Here is a 23,218-nt window from a genome sequence, read left to right as displayed (position 1 = left end):
GTGTCTAGTGATTAACCAAGAAGCAAATCCTGCTTCTTGCAATGAACCCAAGGAACGTTGGTCCCTTGTGTTCAGTGTTTGCAACCAAGAAGACCTTCTCTTGAAAACAGTCACCAAGAGTAGGTCTCTTGAAAAGCTTTTGGTAAGAATGGAAGAGAGGAAGAAAATAGAATAGCACAAGTTTTCGCCCAATGAACTTTTCTTGACAAAGCAAGTGTTGAACAAAAACTTTTAGAAAGATGTTCAGAATAATCTCTTGTTGAAATTCGTGTCATGATCACATATTTATAGCCATTTGATGGCTCTTGAAGAAACCATGTTAAAAGTTGTGACTTTTGGCAATTTCTTCGAAACCAGTCACTTTAAGAAAGTTGTGACTCTTGACAATTTCTTCAAAAACCAGTCACTTTAAAAGTTGTGACTCTTGGCAAAAACTAATCACTTTAAAAGTTATGGCTCTTTGACAATTTATTTTTCAAAACCAGTCACTGGTAATCGATTACCATTATAGTGTAATCGATTACACAGTTTATTTTATCAAAAGTTGTGACTCTTCGTGTTGAAGTTTGAAATCCAACATTCAGAACCACTAGTAATCGATTACAAATATTGTGTAATCGATTACACTATTTTGAAAATATTTTGTCACAAGTTGTGACTCTTGAGATTTGAAATTCAACGTTCAAAAATATTGATAATCGATTGCATGCCCATGGTAATCAATTACTACTTTGTAAAACAGTTATAAAACTGTTTTGGGCTTATGGTAATCGATTATTGCCTTTTGGTAATCGATTACTAGAGAGTAAAAGCTCTGGTAAAAGATTTTTCTTTGAAAAATTCTTTTGGACAAATTGTGCTATTCAATCTTTTCTTTGAAAAATTCTTTTCATACTTATCTTGATGTTTTTCTTGAGGTTCTTACATTTCTTGAGTCTTCTCTTGAATCTTCACTTGAATCTTGATTCTTGATTGAATGACTCTTTGATTCTTGAAATTTGCTTGAATCTTGATTCTTGACTTGAGTCTTTGGCATCATCAAAATAAGCTTGGAAGCTTTGCTTCCACAATCCAAACGCCGGAGCAACAGATGTACCTCACATGTCTCATGGGTTATGATTATTGTATTCAGTATCGCTCCGGTAACACCAAAGTGGTGGCCAACGCCCTGTCCAGACTTCCTGAAGTTCCTTCTGGTGTCTTGTCATTGTTATCAGTGCCATGTTTAACCTTTTTGGAGGAATTAAAGAGCAATCTTTCTCAAGACCTTGAATTTCCCCAACTCAAGCAAGCTATTATCGATCACATCAATGAACATCCTGAATTCTCTGTCACCGAAGACCTAATTCTACAAAAGGGGCACATTTGGTTACCTTAAAGCTCATCTTTTATTCGCACCCTACTCACGGAATATCATTCCACTTCCACAGGTGGTCATATGGGTGTCGCCAAAACAATAGCGAGATTGACAAAGAACTTCTATTGGACAGGAATCAGGAAGGATGTCGAACGATTTATTGCTTCATGTGTTGACTGCCAACACATGAAATATGAGACTAAGAAGATGGTGGGATTATTGTGCCCTTTACCAGTGTCGTGCCGTCCATGGGAGGGCTTATCTCTGGATTTCATCACCGACCTACCTGCATTTCATGGCTATACAACCATTTTTGTTGTTGTCAATAGGTTCTCGAATGGGGATTCACTTGGGTATGCTACCCACTCATCACACTTCTTATTCTGTCGTCATCCTGTTCATGGAGATTGTCGGAAAACTCCATGGAATGCCGTGAAGCTTAGTTTCTGATAGTGACCCCTTGTTTCTTAGTCATTTTTGGCAGGAACTATTTCAGTTAAGTGGAACACGCTTACACATGAGCTTTGTGTATCATCCACAGACAGATTGACAAATGGAGGTATTAAATCGAGTTATCGAACAGTATCATCGCACTTTTGTTCATAAGAAGCCTTCGTCTTGGGGAAAATCATTACACTGGGTTGAGTGGTCATATAACACGTCTTGGCACTCGGGTTCGGGAGTTTCCCCTTACGAAATCACTTTTGGCAAAAAGCCTTTCAATTTTTCGCAATATTTGGCTAGCGCCTCTAACATCAAAGTTGTTGATGAAATGCTCATTGATATAGCAACAGTTTTCGCTGAAATCAAGAAGAAACTGGAAAATGCTCAAACAAGTATGAAGCACTTTGCAGACACCAAACATAGAGATGTACAGTTTGTGATTGGAGACTTGGTTATAGTCAAAGTCCATCCTCACCGACATACCTTCGTTTCGGGTCAATCCACTGGATATTCCAAGCTTGCAAAAAGATTCTATGGGCCCTTCCGGGTCATTGAAAGGATTGGGCCGACAGCCTACAAACTTCAATTGCCTAAAGAAGCTCGTATCCACCTAGCATTTCATTGTTCTCTACTCAAACCCTTCCATCCACCACACCCTGGTGACATATCTTCCACTGCAACTCTACCAGTGCTCATTGGTGATGATCACCTTATCATTCAACCTCTAGCTATCCTGAACACGTGCAAACCATATGACTCCACACTGGAAGTTCTAATTCAATGGCAAGGATTATCATTGGATGATACTTCATGGGAAGACTGGAATTAACTTCAAGCTAACTACCACCTTGAGGACAAGGTGCTTTTGGATGGCAAAGGGAATGATAGCAATACAGTGAAACCAGAAACAAGGCCACAAAGGAAGAGCAAGACCCCGACTTACCTCAAAGATTTTGTGTAACCTTTTTTGCTGAGTTGGTTGCGTGGGGAGACAACTTCCTTGATCTTGTCTGTCATTAGGAATATTCCCACCTTTCCGTTAGGACCTTATCACCACAGAATTCCAAATTCTGTTATTCCATTTTCATTATAAATATTCATCAATTGTAATAAGACGGGACATGAATATAATACTAGAGCTTAACAGGCTGGATGTGTTAACTTGGTTTTCTGCCAACAGTGCCTACTGCCCCCTGTGGAATGGATTTTGATAGTTCTTTTTGCTGCTTGCATGGCATGGTAAGTGCTTAGAATGTGTGGAATGTACTTGTTCATTACTTTTTCTCTATGCTTCTCATCGAAGGTTAGTGTAAGTGAGTGCTTCTCACTTGATTTTGGATGATCAGAATCCTCTTTGGAACTTTCAACAAGCTTCCACCTAAGAATTCAAAATTAAAATTAGTGATAGAAGTAGAGTAATCTTATCTAATTTTTTAAAAAAAGATATTGATTATGGTTCAAGGGTTGGGAAGTAAAATTTAGTCCAAAAAGATACTAAATAATGATTATATGTTGACTTTCCTACTTGTGGAGATGGGGACATGTGAGAAAATGAAATTAGTGCAGAGGAAGTTTCAGTGACCCAAACTCAAATCTTCTATTCATCAATAATAATTATATAAAAATCTGCATCTATGTTATAAATACTATATAATTTTAAGAGTTGAAGTTTTTCACATATAAATTTTTAATAGAGTAACTTATATTCACGCTCCTTTTAAGTTTTGTGAAATTGCACAAAACTGTCTTATTTTTTCAATCTATCAGCACTAACTCCTTAATTGTTTGAAAAAAAATACTACACTAACACCTCTCTTACACATTACAGTTACCCCCATAACCCTAAAAATATATAATGTTGTCATATTAGTCCTTGAAACAATGGAAATCTAAGTCTCTAAAAGTATAATTTATCAACGACATTAGTCTAAATTTTTTTAAAAAAATAAGACTTAAGTGATAATATTAACATGTTTAGAAACTAAAATGACAGTTAAGTTCAAAGACTTAATTAAAACGTCAGAAATTTCATAAACTTATTTAAAAATTCCTAAATTTCAAGGATTAACGTGACATCGTTATACATTCCCAGGCACCAAAATGGTGGTTTATTCATAATTTATTAATTTTTGGTACCTGAGTTTGATGTCTTCAAATTGATCCACCACCTCTTGCTTTCCATCCAAGGCCACTACAATGTTCTTCTGCTGCATTAGTTTGCCAACTTTGAGGGATTTGTAACAGTGTGTTATCCTAGCAGGGAGATAGTCTTGGGCAGCTTGGGACTTGGTTGGTTTGGCGATCCCAAAACTGGTTGATCTGAAGTGAAACCTCATGGTTGTGTTGCAATTGTCTGTCTGAGAAGAAACTCTTCAGCTTTGAGACAATAAAGGATCGAATTTGGTGAGGTATGAGATTATTGAGTGCTGTTCTTAGCAGCATCATGAATGTGGAGAAGGCTGCATACACCTCAAACCATGATGATGATGCTGAGGGAAAAGAGGAAGAGAGGTTTTTCTGCATGTATGATGCCATGGACTGAAATGCAAAGTTGTTAGGAGCCAAGGATGGATGATGACATTGTCTCAAACCCCAACGTTCATTTATATTGATTTCAATGCTTCCACCTCAAGCTATTGATCGAGCTTCCCCTTTTATTATTACTATTATTTTAATGAGTTATTATAATGGTGCACTCTATTTTTGGTGGTTGAAAAGAAAAGAGACAAAAAGAAAAAATTGATAAATATAATGACTAACTAATGTCACAGAATGAAAAGAGAAATTGAAAAAAAAAAGTAGAAATAAGATGAAAGTAAACGTGGATTTATCTTAAATATTTTATTATTTATGTATATTTATTTTTTATATAGTTAAATTTTATAAAACAAATAAATATTTTTATTGATATAAATATTTTTTAGTTAGTTGTGAAACTAATGTGTAAAATGCTACTTTTATAAATGATAAAAAAATATTAAAAATGTCTAAATAAAAAACTTCAACTCTTCAAATTATAATATAAAAGATAAAAGAAGATTATTTTTATTGATTAATAATTAATAGATGTGAGCTGTAACTTCCTCTGCACATAATTCATTTTCTCACCACGTAGGAAAGTCAACGTAATCCTTCTTTAGCATTTTATTTTTACTAAATTTTATGTCCCTACCCTCGAAGGCTAGAACCAAAATCAATGAAAATCGCCTGCATCCATTTTCCAAATTTCACAACTTCACGAAGAAAAACTTTACACTAAAAAATCACCACATTCAAGAAAGTTAAGTAGCTAATCATATCAGAAAAAAGAAAAAACAAATTAGACTGAACTTACTACAATTTTAGTTGGCAATAAGGGAAACTCAAAATGGACCAAAAGCATGCCAAGTAACCAATGATTAGTAGGAAATAAGGAAACAGAGGGAGAGAAAAATAGGTAATTTGATTGAAGAGAAATTAAATAAAAATTAAACATATAACATTAAATTACTATAATTTAATGCAGTAAAAAAACATTAAATTACTATAAATTAACTATATTTTACTTGATAAACTTGCCTATGTCTTTTCATAGCTGGTCTCAAGCCCGAGTTAAGAGGATTGTGTTAGACCATCGATAGTCAACGTAAAATTCAATGTTATACTTAATATGAAATTATTTTTTACTTAATATATAGTAATAATAATACTTTACATAACTTGTTTAACAAAATGCTACTTGATTTGAATGCATACATGAATGCATGTATGCAAAAGTAAAAATTAAGTCATTCCCAGTTCCAAATCTCAAGCTGAAATATGTTCATGGGATCAAAGTCATCATTGTTTCACCTGGTTTCTGATGAAGAGGAGAAAGACGGACTTTCTAAAAGTGGGTCAATCGAATACACAGTGGCAATACATCAAGTCAAAACATTTTTTTTATCACGGTGGGTATAAGCTCCAAGGCTAGGAATTTAAATAATGTTTTCAGGATTCAACATAAAAAAATTGTAAAGGCTAAATATTTGAGCAATTAACTGTTGGGATATGATTTTATCATGGCGCAATCCTAAGTGGGTCACGAGGAAAGAGTGATGTTTTGCGAATGTTATTCAGGCCACAGAAGAGCATCACTACACGCTCCAACCCTACTCCAAAGCCACCATGTGGTGGTGCCCCATATCTGGAAATGATCAATATCAAGCAATTAGTTTTTGACAGACATTTTTTTACATAAAAAAAAGTTAATTGCCTGAGCCAAGTAGGAAGAAGAGGCATAAACACAAAATATAAGCTAGAGAGGAAGAGGAAAAAACAATACCTGAAAGAATCAATGTATGTAGATATTGTTTTGACATCGATGCCACAAGCTGCTGCACGTTGTTCCAAAAATTCTGGCACATGAACACGCTGAGCTCCTGAAATTATCTCCTCACCTAAGGGACAAGGAACCCACAGAAGTTCAAATAAGAACCGGAACAGAAACCACAACCTTCTAGGAAATACATATATATTCAAAGATGACAGTTAAACCAGACATTCTGAGTCAATTGGACCATATTGTCATAACAACGCATTGTATGAGAAAATAACTTGTTGCAAACCTCGAATAAAGACATCAAACGAGTTGCTGTATGCAGGATTGTCGTAGCAAGGCATTGTATAGAATGGCCTTACAGCCAAAGGGTACCGGTGAAGGATATAGAACTCTGTGCCATATCTAAATACAATAACATCAAACTTAGCTTAAATAACAGCTCACAACAAAAGACAATATTTAGTGGTAAAAGGATGAGGAATTACTTCTCTGAGACTAGCTGACCCAATTTCCTTTCCGCTTCAGTATTCAAGTCACCATAAGGTTCAATTTCTACTCCAACATCCTGCAAAGCCAAAAAATCGTTACTAGTTGCAAAACATGCATGCTGTAAATTCTTACTATCCTATAGTTTTAGTGCCTGTTTGGATACCCGTTGAAAGTCCGTTCAACAGAGGGAAAAAAAAAACACGCTCAACTATTTCAGTTTATATTAGGGTCGTTCCTGGTTACTATTATCTGTTCTCAGACTCTAATTGGATGAAAACAAATATGTCTTAGCTTTTATATATGAACACAGTTTTAACTATGCTTCATGAAAATTCATCGGTGACGCAATGGTGTCAAAATGGCTAGAGATAGGTAAAGGGGAAATCCAACATAAAGTGCTTCCTAGGACCAACATTTCAAGATAACTGAAGGAAAGCAAAAGAGTACTTCCCAAGACCAAAAGATCCAACACTTGACAAAATGTTCGTCTGCATACAGATTTTATAACAACCTTTTTTTAATTTACTATAGTTAATTATCCAGCAAATTATTGGGTTTTTTGGTTGATATTTTGAATTGCAAAAGAATATTACTTAGTTGTAATCACCAATAAATCTTTTACTTTTCATGATAGAGGACCTGATTTTTTTGTAAAACTTCCTTCCCCTCTTGGTTTTATTATTCTATCTATCCCATTTTGTTTTCGTTGATGTCTATCATTTTACCTTTTTCTTTGACATTTATAATATAATTTCAGAATTTATGACATACATTATTTTTAATTTTCATATATTAACATGCATGATTGTTGAGAATTGTTTGCATGCTAATCTATAGATTAAAATGTGCAAGGGACACTCCCATCAGCGCTTTAAACACACATCCCCTTCTTCTCTCAAGTGTTATGAAACAGGCAATAAAATAAAGATGTAAGATTCCCACATCATCATCATCATCATCATCATATCTCCTTTTTTTATCCACCACTTGCAAGTTAGTTAGTTGAGAAATTTTATCCATACCTTGAGCATCTGAATCCCTTCTTCATATGTAAGCCGTAGTGTCTTCCGCAGATACTGCACATTAACATGGCTATTGTCAAATCAGAAACAAGAAGAATATGTAACTCACATATTCATTTGCATCTCATATTAGTTACACACTACATAACAAATCAAGTAAAACAATATACAGCAGATACCATAACAAATCCACTACATAAGATAATTAAGGTGACACAAAATAACCACCTTCAAAGGTTCAAATGGATACTGAGACCCGACAGCTTCCAGATCCTTCTTACAATTCTGGTTCAAACTGTCAAACATTGCGACAAACAGTCTATCGACTATATCCATAACCTGCCCAAAAACTCAAATCATCAGTAAATCATTTTTATCTCTCAATAGTTTTAAATGCAAACACATAACATTTTCCTACATGCTAAATATACCTCAAAGTAATGCTTCTTAATCTCCATTTCAACATCAAGACCTGTAAACTCACACAGATGCCTGTGAGTGTAGGAATCTTCTGCTCTAAACACAGGACCAATCTCAAAAACACGGCCAAAATCTCCACAAATAGACATTTGCTTGTGAAGCTGAGGTGACTGGGCCAGGCATGCAGGTTGACCTTTGTAGTCCAGTCTAAAAACAGCAGCTCCTCCCTCACTAGATCCAGCTATCAACTTTGGAGTGTGGATTTCACAAAAACCTTCAGATAATAAGAATTGTCTAAACGCCTGCCCAACAAAACAATGGAAAGTTAAACAAAGCATTTGACTCAGAATCTAACTGCAAATGCATTTCTTATGCAAGTGTCTCAGTAATCAGTAAGCACTTATATCAATAAACTTAAATTTGAAGCAACCCCAACTGGTGCCAAAGTGATTAAAAAGTAAATAATTAAACTCATCAAAATAGCATCAAAGATAATATGCTTTACATTTCCAACTTGAGACTGAATGCGGAAAATCCCTTGATTAGCTGGCGTTCGCACATCAAGCACCCTAAAGTTCAGACGTGTATCCTGATTAACACGAACAAGTTGCTCACCAGCCTGCACCCATTAAAACTCCCATTAACAAGCACATAAAGCAAGATCAAAATAATAACAGTGAATTCCTCAAACAAACAGGATACATCAAACAAACAACCACCCAAACATCTTTACTCAAAATACCTGAAGAGCCGTCTCGATTTCAACTTCACTTCGAGCAGCATCCTCAAGATTAATAGGCAGAGTAGGTACAGCCCTACTGACACAATACAACTTCCTCACTTGAATTTCCACCTACAAGAACAAACCAAACCCACTCAACAAAAAAATCACAAACTCCAAATTCAATCACTAATCTTCAACCAACCAAAATAAAATAAACAAGCATGCAAACACGTATCTTCAAGTAAATCATATACTATTATTCAAACAAAACACTATTTCAATATTTTTAGTTTTTACAGCATTTCTAATTGGCAACGCATCTTTTTTATAAAAAAAAAGTGTCATCAAAATCTGTATAAACTGCATTTCTACTGGCAATCACAAACTTCAAATTCAATCACTAATCTTCAACCTACCAAATCTTCAAATAAATCATTATAATATTATTCACTGAAAAACACTATTCAATTTTCATAGAATTTCCAACTGGCAATATATATATTTTTTAGAAAGTGTTTCATCAAAATATGTATGACGGCTACTACGTTGAGCATTGCATCGAAGAGTAACCATAACCTGATAACAAAATTCACAAACCCTAACTAAAAACGAACGAACCTGTTGTGTGGCGCCTTTGATGGGAGCGGAGGGGATCGAAACAACGCCTTCGACATCGACGATGGACTCGCGGCTGAGTGCAGCGGCGAACTTCACCATCTGCGGGCTCACCGTATCGGCCTGCGCCTGCACCAAGCATTGAACGGTGAAGCCATTCTCTCTGATGACCAAAAACGCCATCTTCTTCCCGACGGGGCGAATCGCCTGCGCCCTCCCGCGAATCAGCACTGACCTGTTCTCCAGCGCGCCGCCGAGCGCCTCCACTCGCGTCCACTCGCCGACGTCTGCCGGCGTCTTAGACTGCAGCTCCACCAGCGGCACGTCGCCATAGTTTCCGCCGAGAGGGTCCTCCTCGTCGACGGAGAGGTTGGCCGTGGCGGCGGATGCGGTGGCGATTTCCTGGCGGCGGCGGAGCTTCTCCAGCTTCGCGGCCTCCTTCTTAGCCGCCTTTTTGCTGACTTGGGCCTCCGATGATGCGGCGGCGGCGGGGTCTTGGAACTCCGAAGACGACATCGTTTTGGAAGTGGGTGTGTGGGTTTTGGGAGAGGTTTCTTTGCGGATGGTGTGTCTTCTAGAGTAGAGTGATTTAAATATTTAGACAATGAGAGAAAATTGCTAGGGTTAAATTTTTCTTTTTTAGCACGGGATTATTAAGAAATGAGCATAATTTATGGTACGAAATGGAATCCAATTTGAATGCTCGGACTCGGATTAGGCACACGGCAATGTGTTGACAATAGAAAACGATAATGCACATCCAATGGTATTGGCCCCTAGGATTATACTTTCTACACATACTTTTAGAAAAACAGACCGGTTGGGATTAGTGGATTAATTGTGTTTAAAAATTATTGATTAATTATAATGGTTTGGTGGTAAGTTGATTCTCTAAATAATTTTTAGATTCTTAGGTGTATCATTTTTTATTTTCATTGATTTTGCATTTTTTTAAAAATAACAATACTAGTTCAACTTGTTCAAATAAACCAATGATTGATTTATCCATTCAACCATAGAATCAACCGGCTAGGTCATATTGTGTGGATGATATAACTCATTCAACAAGAGATTCAAAATCGACCAAACCATTTATTTTTAATTGGTTTAGTTGGTTTGATTGAATTTTTAACATTATGCTTTTACAACTAGTAATACAAGTCACGTATAAGCGGGTCTATAACTCAATTAAATAAGCCGTGTATGTAAGTTATTGTGAATCTTTTTATACATAAAAAACTTAACAAGTTTGTACCGAGTTTACTTTTACTTGTTTTATTATAACAATTATTATAATTAATGTTTTCATCCTGTGTAAGTTTGTGTGGTGTATCATACACATAATAAATATTTAAAATGTTTAAATATATATTTTGTTTTTATAAAATTAAGTAATTTTTTACATCAATTACATATACATATATAAACTGATATAAAAAAATATTATATTTACATCAATATAAAATATCATCATAAATTCAAATACAATCAAATCTTACTCCAGATAAAAAAATAACATGTTATAATTATATGATAATGAAAAATAAAAATAAAAAAATTACAAGACTCAATTTGAAATTTGTAAATTTCATAAAGATAAAAAACATTTTAGTCCTTATTAACAAATTAATCCTTATATATGATAGTATTACTTAATGAATTCTAGGAAATTTTCTAGCACTCATATTAGGTGAATTGCCCACTCCCCATATGGATTTTTTCATTTGCATCAATCATGATCCAACCTCCTAATCACCTACTTAAGGATCCAAACTTAATAACACTTAATCAAGTACTTATTGAATTTTAGTCTTTATATTATCCTTATTAATGTAAAATGCTGTTTATCACTATTTTTTTTAACTTCATCAATATAAGGCTTCCACCGCCATCATCATTATCATAAATAAAAAAAAAATTACAGTCGTGCACTAGCCTTCCAACAATTGTTGGAAATGATTACTTATGTACATAAGGAAGATGACTGATGACCATGGTCAATCCTGATATTTTATGGGTCTTGCCATCTTGGAGTGAAATAATAAATAAGTTATCCTTATATCCAAGTATTCAAAGTGTAAATATGTATTATATAAGAAATAAACACCTAATTTCATTTAAAGTTATACCTCTTACTACATCAAATGAATAACATGATTTTAACATGTCTAAAATATGTTACATTTTTCATTCAATGTAGAGCTTTGCTACATCCTCCGATATCCAAGAGAACGAAAAAACCTGCGACTCAATTAAAATTTGTCATTTGTCAACGTTTTAAATTTTCTTTTTCTTTCTGAAATTACCCCTTTCCACCACAGCATCAGTTGACCACGCTCCCTCGTAAAAAATTGACATTGCTCCCATAAAAAAGAGAATAATTTGATATTAATTTTATTACTTTATCCTTTTAATTTGTTATAGTATTGACAATAAAAAATCATAAAATATTTTTAAGGTATGAAAATACATATAAGACAATTATAATTGTAGAAGTTTAAGTATTTTGAATTTCTTGTAGCATATATTATTATGTGTTTTTGTGAAAACTTGTGTTTTTTTTAAAATATTATAAATTATTTCTTATTTAAGAAAAAATTCTAGATCTACCACTAAATATTTACATACAATTTTACAATAATCTCATTTTCTTTCTTTTTATTTTTCTCTTCTTTTCTCATAACATCTTTTATTACATTTCATTTTGTTTTTTATCCCTTTTTTTTTTATCTCTTATCACTCAAGGTGGATACACCTCCCAAAATAATATACAACCACCATTTCCATTACCTTTTGTCTCTACAATTTGATATATCAAAGCTCAAGTTGTGTCTTACAATGTTATAGAAAAAGATCCAACAAGCATCACGGTCGATCAAGAGAGGAATCTGGTGCACATTTGTTATGCACATTATTTGCTTCTTTTTGAAGAGTAAAAGTCCAACAGAGGAACCAGATGCACATTTTGTGCTGAAAAGCTTTGCAACCCTTTGGCTTGCAGGTGCAAGTGTTGCTTGGTGCTGTGGTACTTTAAGGGAAAGAGGCAAGCTTCTTCAAGGTTGTGTTCCCACGACCAACCAAATTGTATTTTAAAGTCGTAAGGGAAAGGGACTAAGTTATGTAGCCAAAAGATTTACTTTTTAATATATACAGAGAATAAGATTACATCAAAACTTTTCTGCAAAAAATCCACATAAAATTCAGCAAAACTGCACATGAATTATCTTGGTTTTTAGCCATTTCATAAACAAAATGTGCTAGCAAAGGTCATATACCAAGCTTTGGGTGTGTAAAGACTAAAGAAAATAGATCTATTTCATTACTTAATTCAGAGTTCCCAAACAATTTCAAGCCTCAGCAATAATCAAGTAATCAACTATAACTAGTATACATAGTTTAAAATATGCGGCCATGTGATACCATAATTGTTTCACATACTTATCCACTTTGGATACTTAGTATCTAATACTCTTTAAATACTTTTTAATTGTTTCTTTGTTTCTTTGTTTCCTAGCTCCTAATTAAGTGTGGAAGGTTTTCCTAGTATCAGAATCAGCTTCTACAACTTCATCCAACAGTGAACGGGATGATGTAGCAAATAAAATTTTCCATAGTCAACATTTAGTTGTTTCCTTAGCCAACATTCTATAGTACAATCACAACTACATTATCATTCCATGACACTTTCTTCTTTCCACTTTTCTTTTCAGTGTTTGACAAGTTCAGAGGCTTATCAGTAATTGGCAGTGTATTTCCCTCTAGCTCTTCCCTCCCATTGCTTTCTTGATGCATGCTAATCTGCAATAAAGAATTTGACTCCAATTTTAATTTTCATGTAAATTTGAACATAGTTTTATTCTTGGTTCAAGATCAAAATTAGTTTGGTTACTATAGAAAAATGTTAGCAACACACTCTCTAATTTATTAACTAAAATTTTATTAGAAAACACAATTTTGTTAGTGTCACTTCTTATTTAACAAATTTTACTCATAATTTTGTAGATTTCAATAAATTTTTAACTAATAGTAAAGAATGACTGTTAAAAAATGTGTTAACACTCGTCTTATTTTTGTTCATATGTAAAACTATAAGTTGGGGTTTTAAGCAAAGTCAATAACTCACTGGAAAAGCAATTCCTCTCCTTTTCAATGGGCACATCATGAATATCTGCATTTTGGCTAGGACCAAGTTCTGGTTCAACCTTAGCAGCTTGTAATTTTGTTAAATATGTATGTTGTTGTCTCAAAAATCTGAAATCAGAAAGCATTGGTCATAGAATTATTCAATAGAAGAGGACATAACATGAAAATGAGAGCTTAGAATGTTTCATACCGAACTTCATCTAGAAGAAGTATGTCTCACTTCTGCTTTTCTTCTTGCAATTTCTTCTTAGAAACACCCCTGTAATTATAATTTTCAGTGAACATTTAGCTATCAACCTTATAAAAAAATATCAAATTCAAAGGAGATAAAACTTAAAATATTTTTTCTCTTCAATTTTAAAGGCAATAACTAAGTTTATAGATTAAATTGATCAGACATTTACCGCAAGGGTATCTTAGAACAAAGGTTCACATCCCTCAATAGCTCACGAGTACACATCCCTACAATTATTAGGGGTGTGCAAAAACTGGTTTGGGAAAAACACCAAATCCAACTAGTTCTAAATTGATTTAACCGGGTTGGTTTTTAAACTAAATTTGAGAATCGGTTCATAAAACAGTTTGGGACCGAACTGATTTTAACCGAACTTGTTTTAAAAATTGATTTGGGAACTGAATTAGTTTTGAACCAGTTTTAAACTGGTTTTAAGAATCGAATTGTTTCTTTCTTTAAAAAAACTATTTGGATTTTAGAAAAAAATAATTTGATTATTAAGTGAACCGAACTGGTTTTAAAACCAATTTGATATTTTTAATTAAGATATTAAATCGGTTTGCCTTTTAAAAAGTATTTTCTATTACAATTATAATTTTATATATTTTTAATCTAATGAAAAACTAAATTTTTAAGTCATCTTGATATGAACATTTTTTTATTAAATCATGTAGAAAAATTTACACTTAACTCATGGAACGAACAATTTATCTAAAACTACATCAAGAATTAATTTATTAGGGTAAAATTATTTTTTAATTTATTTTATTGTACTTTGAATAAAAATAGAATTGTTTTTGCTTACTAACATGAGACTTAACTAATTTATTGAATATGTTATTCTATCTAATATGAGATTAAACAAGAAAATTTATAAAAGCATATACTTGATGCCTGATTTATTATAAAATTTTATATTATCTTACAAATTTGGGCAAGAATATTTTCAACTAAGTTTTTTTAAATTGTTTTGTCATTTAAAAAAAAAGTATATTATTGCAACTACAACTTTATAAATTTATAAAAGCATAGGCTTGATGCATAATTTATTACAATTTTAAGATAAAATAATTACTACAAGGAATATTGTTTAAGTACATATTGTTTAATAATTTAAATATATTATAATTTTGTAGATATATTCAAAAATTAAAATTTATTTATATTTTATTGAATTGTATGCATAACAATAACCAAAATAATGCCGCATACATGACACGGGTATAAAAACTAGTTTTTAAATAAAAACACATGTTTAAATAATTGTCTTCATATTTTATTTACTTTAATTTTAAAATATAATTACTTTTCTATCACCTTTTTTAAATGAAAATTTGTTTTTTAAGAGAAATTAAATTTTATTAAAACAATTATTTTTCAAAATTAAGTTGAAACACATACACATGCACCAAACTTGATTTATAAAAAGATTACATCAGAAGTTCATTTATAGGCAATTCAAAAATATTGGTAAATTTGTTTAAACTTATTTGTTGAAATAAGCGTTTATTTTAATAGAATAAGCAGTTTTATATTTTTTTAATGTATTGTCTAAACTGTTTCTACTTAAAAAAATTATTTTTTTGCTTCTTTTAATAGAAAAAGTTCTATTTACTTCTTGGAAAAACACTTATATAAAAAAACACTTATTTTAAAGTTGTATTTTTTAAAATTAAACAAACCCACCCATAGGTGTTTAGAGGAAACGATTACTATATAATGATATATAATGATAGTTATCAACATAATATGGTAAGTAAAATAAATTATTTGGTATGTAGGTTAACTAATGATTTATATAAGTTGGTAATAAAAAAATACTAATATCATAGGAAAGAGATTTTTTTTTTTTGTTTACACATGTCCCCTTAAGGCAATGTCAACATACACTAATGTGAGTACCTCTTTCAATGGAGATTCAAACCTTGATTCATGAGGTTATGAGACACTAGTCCTTTCCACTAGATCCAACCCCCATTTTATTTATACGGAAGAGAAAATATTTTAACTTATACACAAAAATGTCAAAAATAATGTATTTATTCAAAAATAGTTTACATTTTAAAAAAAGTTTTTATCAATTATATGTTACTATAAAATATATTTTTTATTAAAAGTAAATTGAGCTTTTAAGGACTGGACTTGTCTATATTTGATCATATTTCTAAGTAAAATAATAAATACGAATTTTTTTTTTAATTTAGAAGAAAAAAAAGGACTCATGCAACCCCCTCTCTTGATGGTCAAAAAAATTAAATCCATGAAAAATCAATTTCAGCCTACATAACAAGGTCACTTGATGAGATATACCATATATACAACATTCTAAGTTAGAACCAAAATCCTTGCATGCAGTTGATAGCAACTAGCTAAGCAATTAAACATCACAAAATGCCTGCAGATTGTTGCTAATAGCTATAGATACTAACATTTGGAGCCGCTTATTGAACAAAGAAAACAGACTCTAGGTGTGAAAGTAAACACATAAATTTGGAAATAAATGTTACTTGAAGTGAAAATGACCATCTAGACTCATTCTAAGCAGAAGAAAGCAGTGGTCCACACTATACAATACATGTGTGTAGTGTGTTGCTGCTCAAAATTTACTAACTTCCACTGCTCTCTAGTCTTAATTCTGATGTAGCTTGTTCATTTGAAGAGAATAGCTCTTATGCTGGTGCACTTGTTTGAGCCAGCTTTTTGAATTGCACCAAAATCATGGTCATGTTATCACATCCATCACCAACAGTTATTGTAGGTGCCAAACATCGATCTAGTACTCTTTCACAAACCGCAGAAAGTTTACTTTCCTGTAAGATAAAATGGTATCATGTCAAAACATCTGTTTTATGGATCAGCCAAAACCACATTGAAATAATAACTTGGATCATTAACCAAGTACATGTACTATTTCAGAGATAAGAGAAATACAGTAGGTGTCTATTCCACTGTTTGGCATTGGCATAGGTAGCTAAAAAACTAGTTGATAGCTCAAAATCTTGCTAAAAACTAAAACACTATTGAGAGTTGAAAAGATACCCCAGTACGTACACTCAGCCTATGGCCCTGTATGATAACCGCAGATTTGACTAACTCACTTCAGAGAGTAAAGTAAAATTTCAGTTGTAGATGAAAAAATCTAACAGTTCATTTTTCAACATATTATGATTTGTTATGCATGTGTAACAGTTCATTTTTCAACATATTATGATTTGTTATGCATGTGTTCTTGATATTTTCTCTTCAACGACCAAGATAACTTTTTTGGTTTTCTACCGGTATTCTTATTTGGAAGCAATTCTATTCGAAACATGGTCATTCAGATATTAAATGTAAACACTTCTTCTAACAGACATTTGAAAATTGATTTGTGGGAGATTAACCCCTTCTGCCGGACTCAACCTACATTTTTTGACAAAGATTTAGTATCCCCGCTCCCACCCCAAAGTGAGTTATTCACTTTTAAAGGAAACGGATCTGTTAACAGCAACTCACAAAACCACCCCCATTTTTTACTTCTCTCACTGCCAGCTCGTGGTTCTCCGTCTATTTTTTCTTGTGTAGACTTTCTAAACCTTAGGCCCATGTGACAAATAATGCATCAGCTGCCTATTTGGACCCAGTGACTGGTTTTAGGCCTTAACACAGACTATCCAAAAAAGGTAACAACCCATTACTGATATTACTTGTACTAGAAAAAAAATCCTAAAAGCATTGAGTAAAAATTAGGTAATTGGCTCCCGGCAAGTAGAAAAGTGCATTATGTCACAGAACATGACTCTATCCCCAGTTTGAAAAAAAAAAAAGCTAATTCTCTCCAACTAATTACAATTACAAACAACAATTATTCTCCATGACAGTGCCAAGACCTGTATTAAATATCATCATAAAGCATAATCTATGGACAGCAAATTATTAATTTAACAGTTCATCATCTTATTAGGAAAATTTTATAACTTAAAAACTCACCAAGAGCAGTTGTTGACGTACAAAATCTACCAATTGTTGGCTTGACAAGCAATCCCTGAAACAAGAGCCAATAAGAAGGAAATAAATCAACCACTCAAGAATTTTCAAGGCATGAGAAATAATAAAGAAAGTGCAAGGTCCAATGTGTTAACAAAATTTCAGTAAATTAATGCAAAGGACTCAAATAGGTTTATAAAAGCATAAGAAGCATACCATATGCCATCACAAGCCAGCACTATAAATTCATCTTCATCACAAAGTTCAACCTGTCATAAAATGCAAAAAAAAAAAAAAAAAAAACTATCAGTCAAAAGGTGAAAACTTACAGTAGTAGTAAAAATCGAGTCTCTTAACCAAGCATTTAATTATTTTGATTCTTCCATATTGAAACTGGGAAACTGTGGTAGATCTACTTTATGTATCACATGTGAAGTAAGCTGATTTGTAAGGAACAAACTTACAGTATTGATGTCTGGATTGGCTGTCACCATTTGCTTTTCAGCAGAAAGGAACCTATTCTGCTTAAATTCCATGTCACCTGCGGAATATTGAAACATATTGAATGGGGACCATGTAATACAAACCATGTCCAATGTACACCATTCCCAAAAATCCCAAATTAACATATGAAATCTTCGCAAAGAAATTAGCATCCAGAAAACATATATGAAATCTTCAATTGTCCAATTTGAAACCAACTCATAAGCATAGGAACCTCCTCTTGCCATGTAAAGAAAGTAAGAAACAAAATAAAGCATACAAAATAAAATAATAGAAAGTTGCCTTTGTTTTAGATTATCCTAATTATCAATTTATCATGTTGACAAATTCATAGATATGCCCGACTGATTGCGCAGAGGTCCATAGGAAGCTTAAGTAAACATTCATAAAAGCTCATTTGCCAGCAGGTAAGTACCTATTGCTCTTGCAAGGCTTAAACTCCCATTAACTCTTCCGGCATGAATAAACCCACCAGCTTTTATGATTCTTTCCTTCTCAATCTCAATATCAGGTTTATGATCTATAGACAAATCATACGCCTGTAGTGTAGATATAGGCCATAGTCAGAAATTTATTGTAATAATTATACACAAGATCTGTTACTTTGAAGATGAAAATCCAAGAATTTATATCGTGAAGTTACCTGACCCTTCCTACATATCACACAACGTGAATCACCGGCATTAGCTACAAAAAGTTTGCTGTTTCTAATAATTGCAACACAGGCAGTGCTTCCTGAAGTTGGTCCAGCAAAATTAGAATGAGGACCCTGCTTACAATTCATAACACATTACAGAGTGACAACGAAAAAAAGACACTAGAAAAGAAAAATGGAGGTGAAAAGAAAATTATAATTTCACCCACACAAAACCAACACATTTGGAGAAACACAACTCTAAATCCATCGACACAATACTTTACAAGGTTTTTAAAAAAGGTCGGTGACCACAAGTTTAGCCACAACACCAAGGTTTTTGGGCCCCCCATGACTGCATTGGGACCGTAATTGTGGCCGCATTTGTCCGGAATATCTCACAACATTAAGGATTGTGATGGAACCATAACCACAATCACAATTTAAAACCTTGTTTCTTTACTTAAAAATCCATATGCCAGGTACCAACAGATCAAGTATTAGCCCATAAAGCTTATGGTGTTGAAAAGTTAAAGGATCCTTCAAATGTCATATCTACCTCCTCAAAAGCCCAAGCATCATCTTGCTCCTTAATATCTCTGCTTCGTGGAGACCAAATCAACCCTTCTATCTTACCATTAAACTTGTTTATCTTATCACCCAAAACTGCTAATTCCCTCCACCCCCTTTGACCACGCATCATCTCGTCCATTCTGCAATAATCACCAAAATGCTAGTTCATTACTCATTTTTTTAATTTCTTTTTCATCTGGTGTTTCAGATTGGGCAGTGGGAGAAAACAATGAATGGATAAGGAACAAGTGAACACTTTTTTGTCTATAATATCAATTTTAATGCCATACTTCATATGTGATCTTTAATTCTGTAATCTTAATGAAGTGCAATAAACTAATCATATGCTAAACTTTAGATAGTGCAAACATAAAACCAGCTTCGGCACTATATTCTGGAATACATAACAGAGGAACCACTTTTAGTAATTAATTATGTTCTAACCTGAAAAATGATTCCTGAAGAGAGGTTCCTATATCTCCAGCTATGTATGCTTCATTCTTGAGCACCTGCTGGTGAAGATACTTAGCACAAAACTTTGCAACCACTTTACCTGAAAATTTTGGGGTTAAATTGAGCATCCATAACACATAATCAAACAAAGATAAGTTGAAAAAGAAAAAAGTGGAACATGATATGCTATATAGAACTTGAGTACAAACACAATTTAGAGGCATAGCAGAAAAACCAATTATATTTTTCTAAATTTGTTGAAGTATCTCTAACATTCAAGAATATACCATATCCTAGTTACGTAATTTTTATTATATGGATTGAGGGGGAGAAAATTGAAATAGCAAAAATAACAAAGCTGTAAAACTGAGAATATAAATAAATGAAACAGCAAGTCATTTTAACATGTATGGAAGACACCTGTAATAAAATTGTAAAACTGACTGGCACTCAGCCATTCTTCGAAACAGTTAAACTTGTTCAAACCTTACCTCCATGACCATCATAAACACCAAAGAAGGAAGTGGATGCATCCAGATCAAGATGTGCAGCATGCTAGCAAAAGAAAAGAGAATGAAGAAACTTAGTAGCATATTAATGGTTTAACTAACAGCAATCTAAGCAACACAAATAAGTCAAAATAAATTGCAAAATACTAAATTAAAAGCATAACTAATGGTATATATATTACAACAAATTGGAAAAAGAAATCCTGGTGTGAAAAATTCCATTCCTTCCAATGCAACTGGAAAAATTCTAATTAAATTCTTTTTTCTATGTGGACAGAATTTGGTATTCATTGCACACAAGATTATCAATTTAATAAACTAGCAACTTTTCTAGTGGTTACTTACTGCATCTTCCATTGTTGCACGCCAGCCTTGCATAGATGATAAACCATATCTAAGATGCTCATTTTCACCATCATCGGAAGACTTTTCAGTTTTGGGAGTGCTGAGAGTTGTTCCCATTCCTATTTGAATAAAACAAATAAGCATCAGTATTTTACTCTAAGCATGAAAATTAAAGAAAATTTTACCAAAACAAATAATTGAAAAGAAAATCTGGATATCATTTTGTAACAACTCTTACAAATATGCCACGCATTTTTAAATGCTGCATAAACAAAGAAAAGTAATACCATGATGCTCAAACACAAATCTTAATGTGTAAATTAAAAATTAAGAATATGCAGTTTTCAAAAGGAAAGTAGAAAGAGTAAAAGAAAATGTCAACTGCAAGACACACTTAAATGGGGAAACAGTGAAGCATAAGTAACAGTTGCAATTCTATTACATGGCAATAGTACTTCAGAAGAAAGATACTAAAATAACGAAGAAAGAAAGATAATGATGAGGGAATATTTTCAAGCATGGAACTATGAAGAAGACTCCAATCATAGAAGAAGTCATCTAAACTCTTACTTTTTCTTTCCCTTTTCTCAGTGACGAGGTTAAAAAAAGAAAGCTGACAATGAATACAGAATGATCTAAAACCATGCAACACAAGGAAGAACGAAGAATTTCAACACAAAATAAAATATTAAGAGACAGAGCAAACAGAATTCCAACTATAGGTAATAAAGATGATGCGTAATATTGACCAAAAGAAGAATTTTTTTTTTTTGGAAATTCGTTATGTCTTCAATTGTGCTAAGAAATGTATAGAAAATAATAAACATCAAGATTAATCAACAGACCGACAGACGGTAGAATCCATAATCAAGAAAGACCCAGATGATCATATGAACATTAAATGAATAATAAGATTTCACAACTCATAATTCTGGGTATTCTAACTTGAAAGTGGGAAAAGAAAAAAATAGAAAAAAACTATCCGAGAAGCAACAATTCATGAGGAAAACTTTTTAATTTCTTACTTTCTTTTTTAAAACTGTTGAGAAGTGTGAACAAACGAATAGTGAGAAAGTTGAAGAGTAGCACTAGCAGGTCAGAAGTATGAAGAAAACGATGAGTTAAATTTGGAGTTTGGACGGATAGTAACTAGCTAAAAGGAAAGAGAATGAAGAAGAGAGCACAGAAGCAGGTACAATTACTACAGCCACTATTATAAAGAAAGAAAAGACCAAGACTTTGTGGCACAGAATGAAATTTCTTATTCTGGTTTGGAGCCTCGGAATTTGTTTGACACTGTTCATCCACTAGATGTTTTATAAATGTATGAAGATATAAGTTTATCGTGATGGTAAATGGAGAATGAAAAAAAAAAGTCTGAATTCGCGAAGATTTTGTTAATAAAAATTAACATCTAACACAAACAATCGAATAATCCTTCAAAATGTATTTTTTTTATACAGAATTTTAGATGCTAAATATATTTTAGAAGAAGAAAGTGAATGTGAGTTCAAATTTATTAAATAAGATTAAATTATAAAATAAAAAATAAGAATATTTTTTTAGTAAAAATAATTGGTCGGTCAAAGTTTTGGATAAAATATTTTTTATCTAAATCACGTGTATCTAGAAATAATTATATTCAAATTAAATATAAATATTATGAATGATAAAAAAAATTTAAAAAATTTAATATAATTATATACTTAAATACTCGAATTCAAGACTTTTAAGTTGAATTTTGGTCTAAGACATTAATAAAGTTAATAATATTTTACACTTATAACATAATAAAAAAATATTTCAATGGTGCAATTATAAATCAAACATAAAGCCTATCATAAAACAATTTTTAAGTTAATAATATTTTACACTTATAACGTAATAAAAAAAAATTTCAATGGTGCAATTATAAATCAAACATAAAGCCTATCATAAAACAATTTTTAAGGATAATTTGATATTAAGTTTTTATATTATTATGACTTTTTTTTAAGGGGAGTTTGATGAGCGAAAATGCAGGATTTTGATATATTTATATTGTTTCTCTTGTTTGGCTCTCATTTTCTTGTCTTTAAAAAAAAAAAAGGTAGGTAAGCGGACTGACCCGTCATGCGTAAGGTCCGTTCGAATAAGTTTGCATTGGAAGCGGATCACACCATTTACACGAACCAAATAAATTGGTTCGCCCCCGTCCCACGGACTCCGCGGGTCAAATGGGCTGGTCCGCGGGCCTAATTTTAAAAGAATTTCAATTTTAATAAAAATACAATACAATCAAATTAAGTTCAATACAAAAGTAAATAAAATCTCAATAATTAGTCAATTACATCAATAAAATAAATAATGTCTTAACAAAAGAAAATCCAAACAATAAATCTAAAATATGAAATTTAAACGTCTCCAACAAGATTTCATATTTGAAATAGCTTGAGTCTTCTCCATCTCCACATTTAAAAGTACAACAACAATTCATCAACCTCAA

At 32.5% G+C, this 23,218-nt stretch overlaps 2 protein-coding genes across 2 annotated transcripts; both read right to left on the bottom strand.

The window, feature by feature from the left end:
- Positions 1-5,503: 5,503 nt before the first annotated feature.
- LOC114384933 (aspartate--tRNA ligase 2, cytoplasmic-like) lies at positions 5,504-10,120 on the bottom strand. Its single transcript, XM_028344775.1, has 10 exons — positions 9,375-10,120; positions 8,775-8,885; positions 8,538-8,651; positions 8,044-8,334; positions 7,841-7,951; positions 7,613-7,666; positions 6,587-6,666; positions 6,388-6,503; positions 6,105-6,219; positions 5,504-5,966 (listed from the first exon to the last, which is right to left on the bottom strand). Exons 1-10 carry the CDS (start codon positions 9,885-9,887, stop codon positions 5,840-5,842), a joined length of 1,632 nt encoding a protein of 543 aa, XP_028200576.1. The 5' UTR covers positions 9,888-10,120; the 3' UTR covers positions 5,504-5,839.
- A 6,037-nt stretch (positions 10,121-16,157) lies between these two features.
- Positions 16,158-21,966, bottom strand: LOC114385415 (probable protein phosphatase 2C 60). The gene is made up of 11 exons (XM_028345486.1): positions 21,759-21,966; positions 20,734-20,852; positions 20,371-20,434; positions 19,871-19,979; positions 19,413-19,566; positions 18,863-18,988; positions 18,635-18,758; positions 18,180-18,256; positions 17,932-17,984; positions 17,719-17,773; positions 16,158-16,559 (listed from the first exon to the last, which is right to left on the bottom strand). Exons 2-11 carry the CDS (start codon positions 20,848-20,850, stop codon positions 16,419-16,421), a joined length of 1,020 nt encoding a protein of 339 aa, XP_028201287.1. The 5' UTR covers positions 20,851-20,852; positions 21,759-21,966; the 3' UTR covers positions 16,158-16,418.
- Positions 21,967-23,218: the final 1,252 nt, after the last annotated feature.

This window comes from Glycine soja, chromosome 14, assembly GCF_004193775.1.
Source record: "Glycine soja cultivar W05 chromosome 14, ASM419377v2, whole genome shotgun sequence".
NCBI classification, from domain to species: domain Eukaryota; kingdom Viridiplantae; phylum Streptophyta; class Magnoliopsida; order Fabales; family Fabaceae; genus Glycine; species Glycine soja.
This window is presented reverse-complemented; position numbering and strand designations above follow the sequence as displayed.

Excerpts from the sequence above, each read along its gene's own strand:
- LOC114384933 (XM_028344775.1), bottom strand. The coding sequence starts at position 9,887 with ATGTCGTCTTCGGAGTTCCAAGACCCCGCCGCCGCCGCATCATCGGAG. Across the intron at positions 7,667-7,840 it reads ATCCATTTGAACCTTTGAAG|TATCTGCGGAAGACACTACG; the intron begins GTGGTTATTTTG and ends GTTAATGTGCAG. Across the intron at positions 5,967-6,104 it reads ACATACATTGATTCTTTCAG|ATATGGGGCACCACCACATG; the intron begins GTATTGTTTTTT and ends GATCATTTCCAG.
- LOC114385415 (XM_028345486.1), bottom strand. The coding sequence starts at position 20,850 with ATGGGAACAACTCTCAGCACTCCCAAAACTGAAAAGTCTTCCGATGAT. Across the intron at positions 19,980-20,370 it reads TGTTTATGATGGTCATGGAG|GTAAAGTGGTTGCAAAGTTT; the intron begins GTAAGGTTTGAA and ends CAAAATTTTCAG. Across the intron at positions 19,567-19,870 it reads CTTCAGGAATCATTTTTCAG|AATGGACGAGATGATGCGTG; the intron begins GTTAGAACATAA and ends TGATTATTGCAG.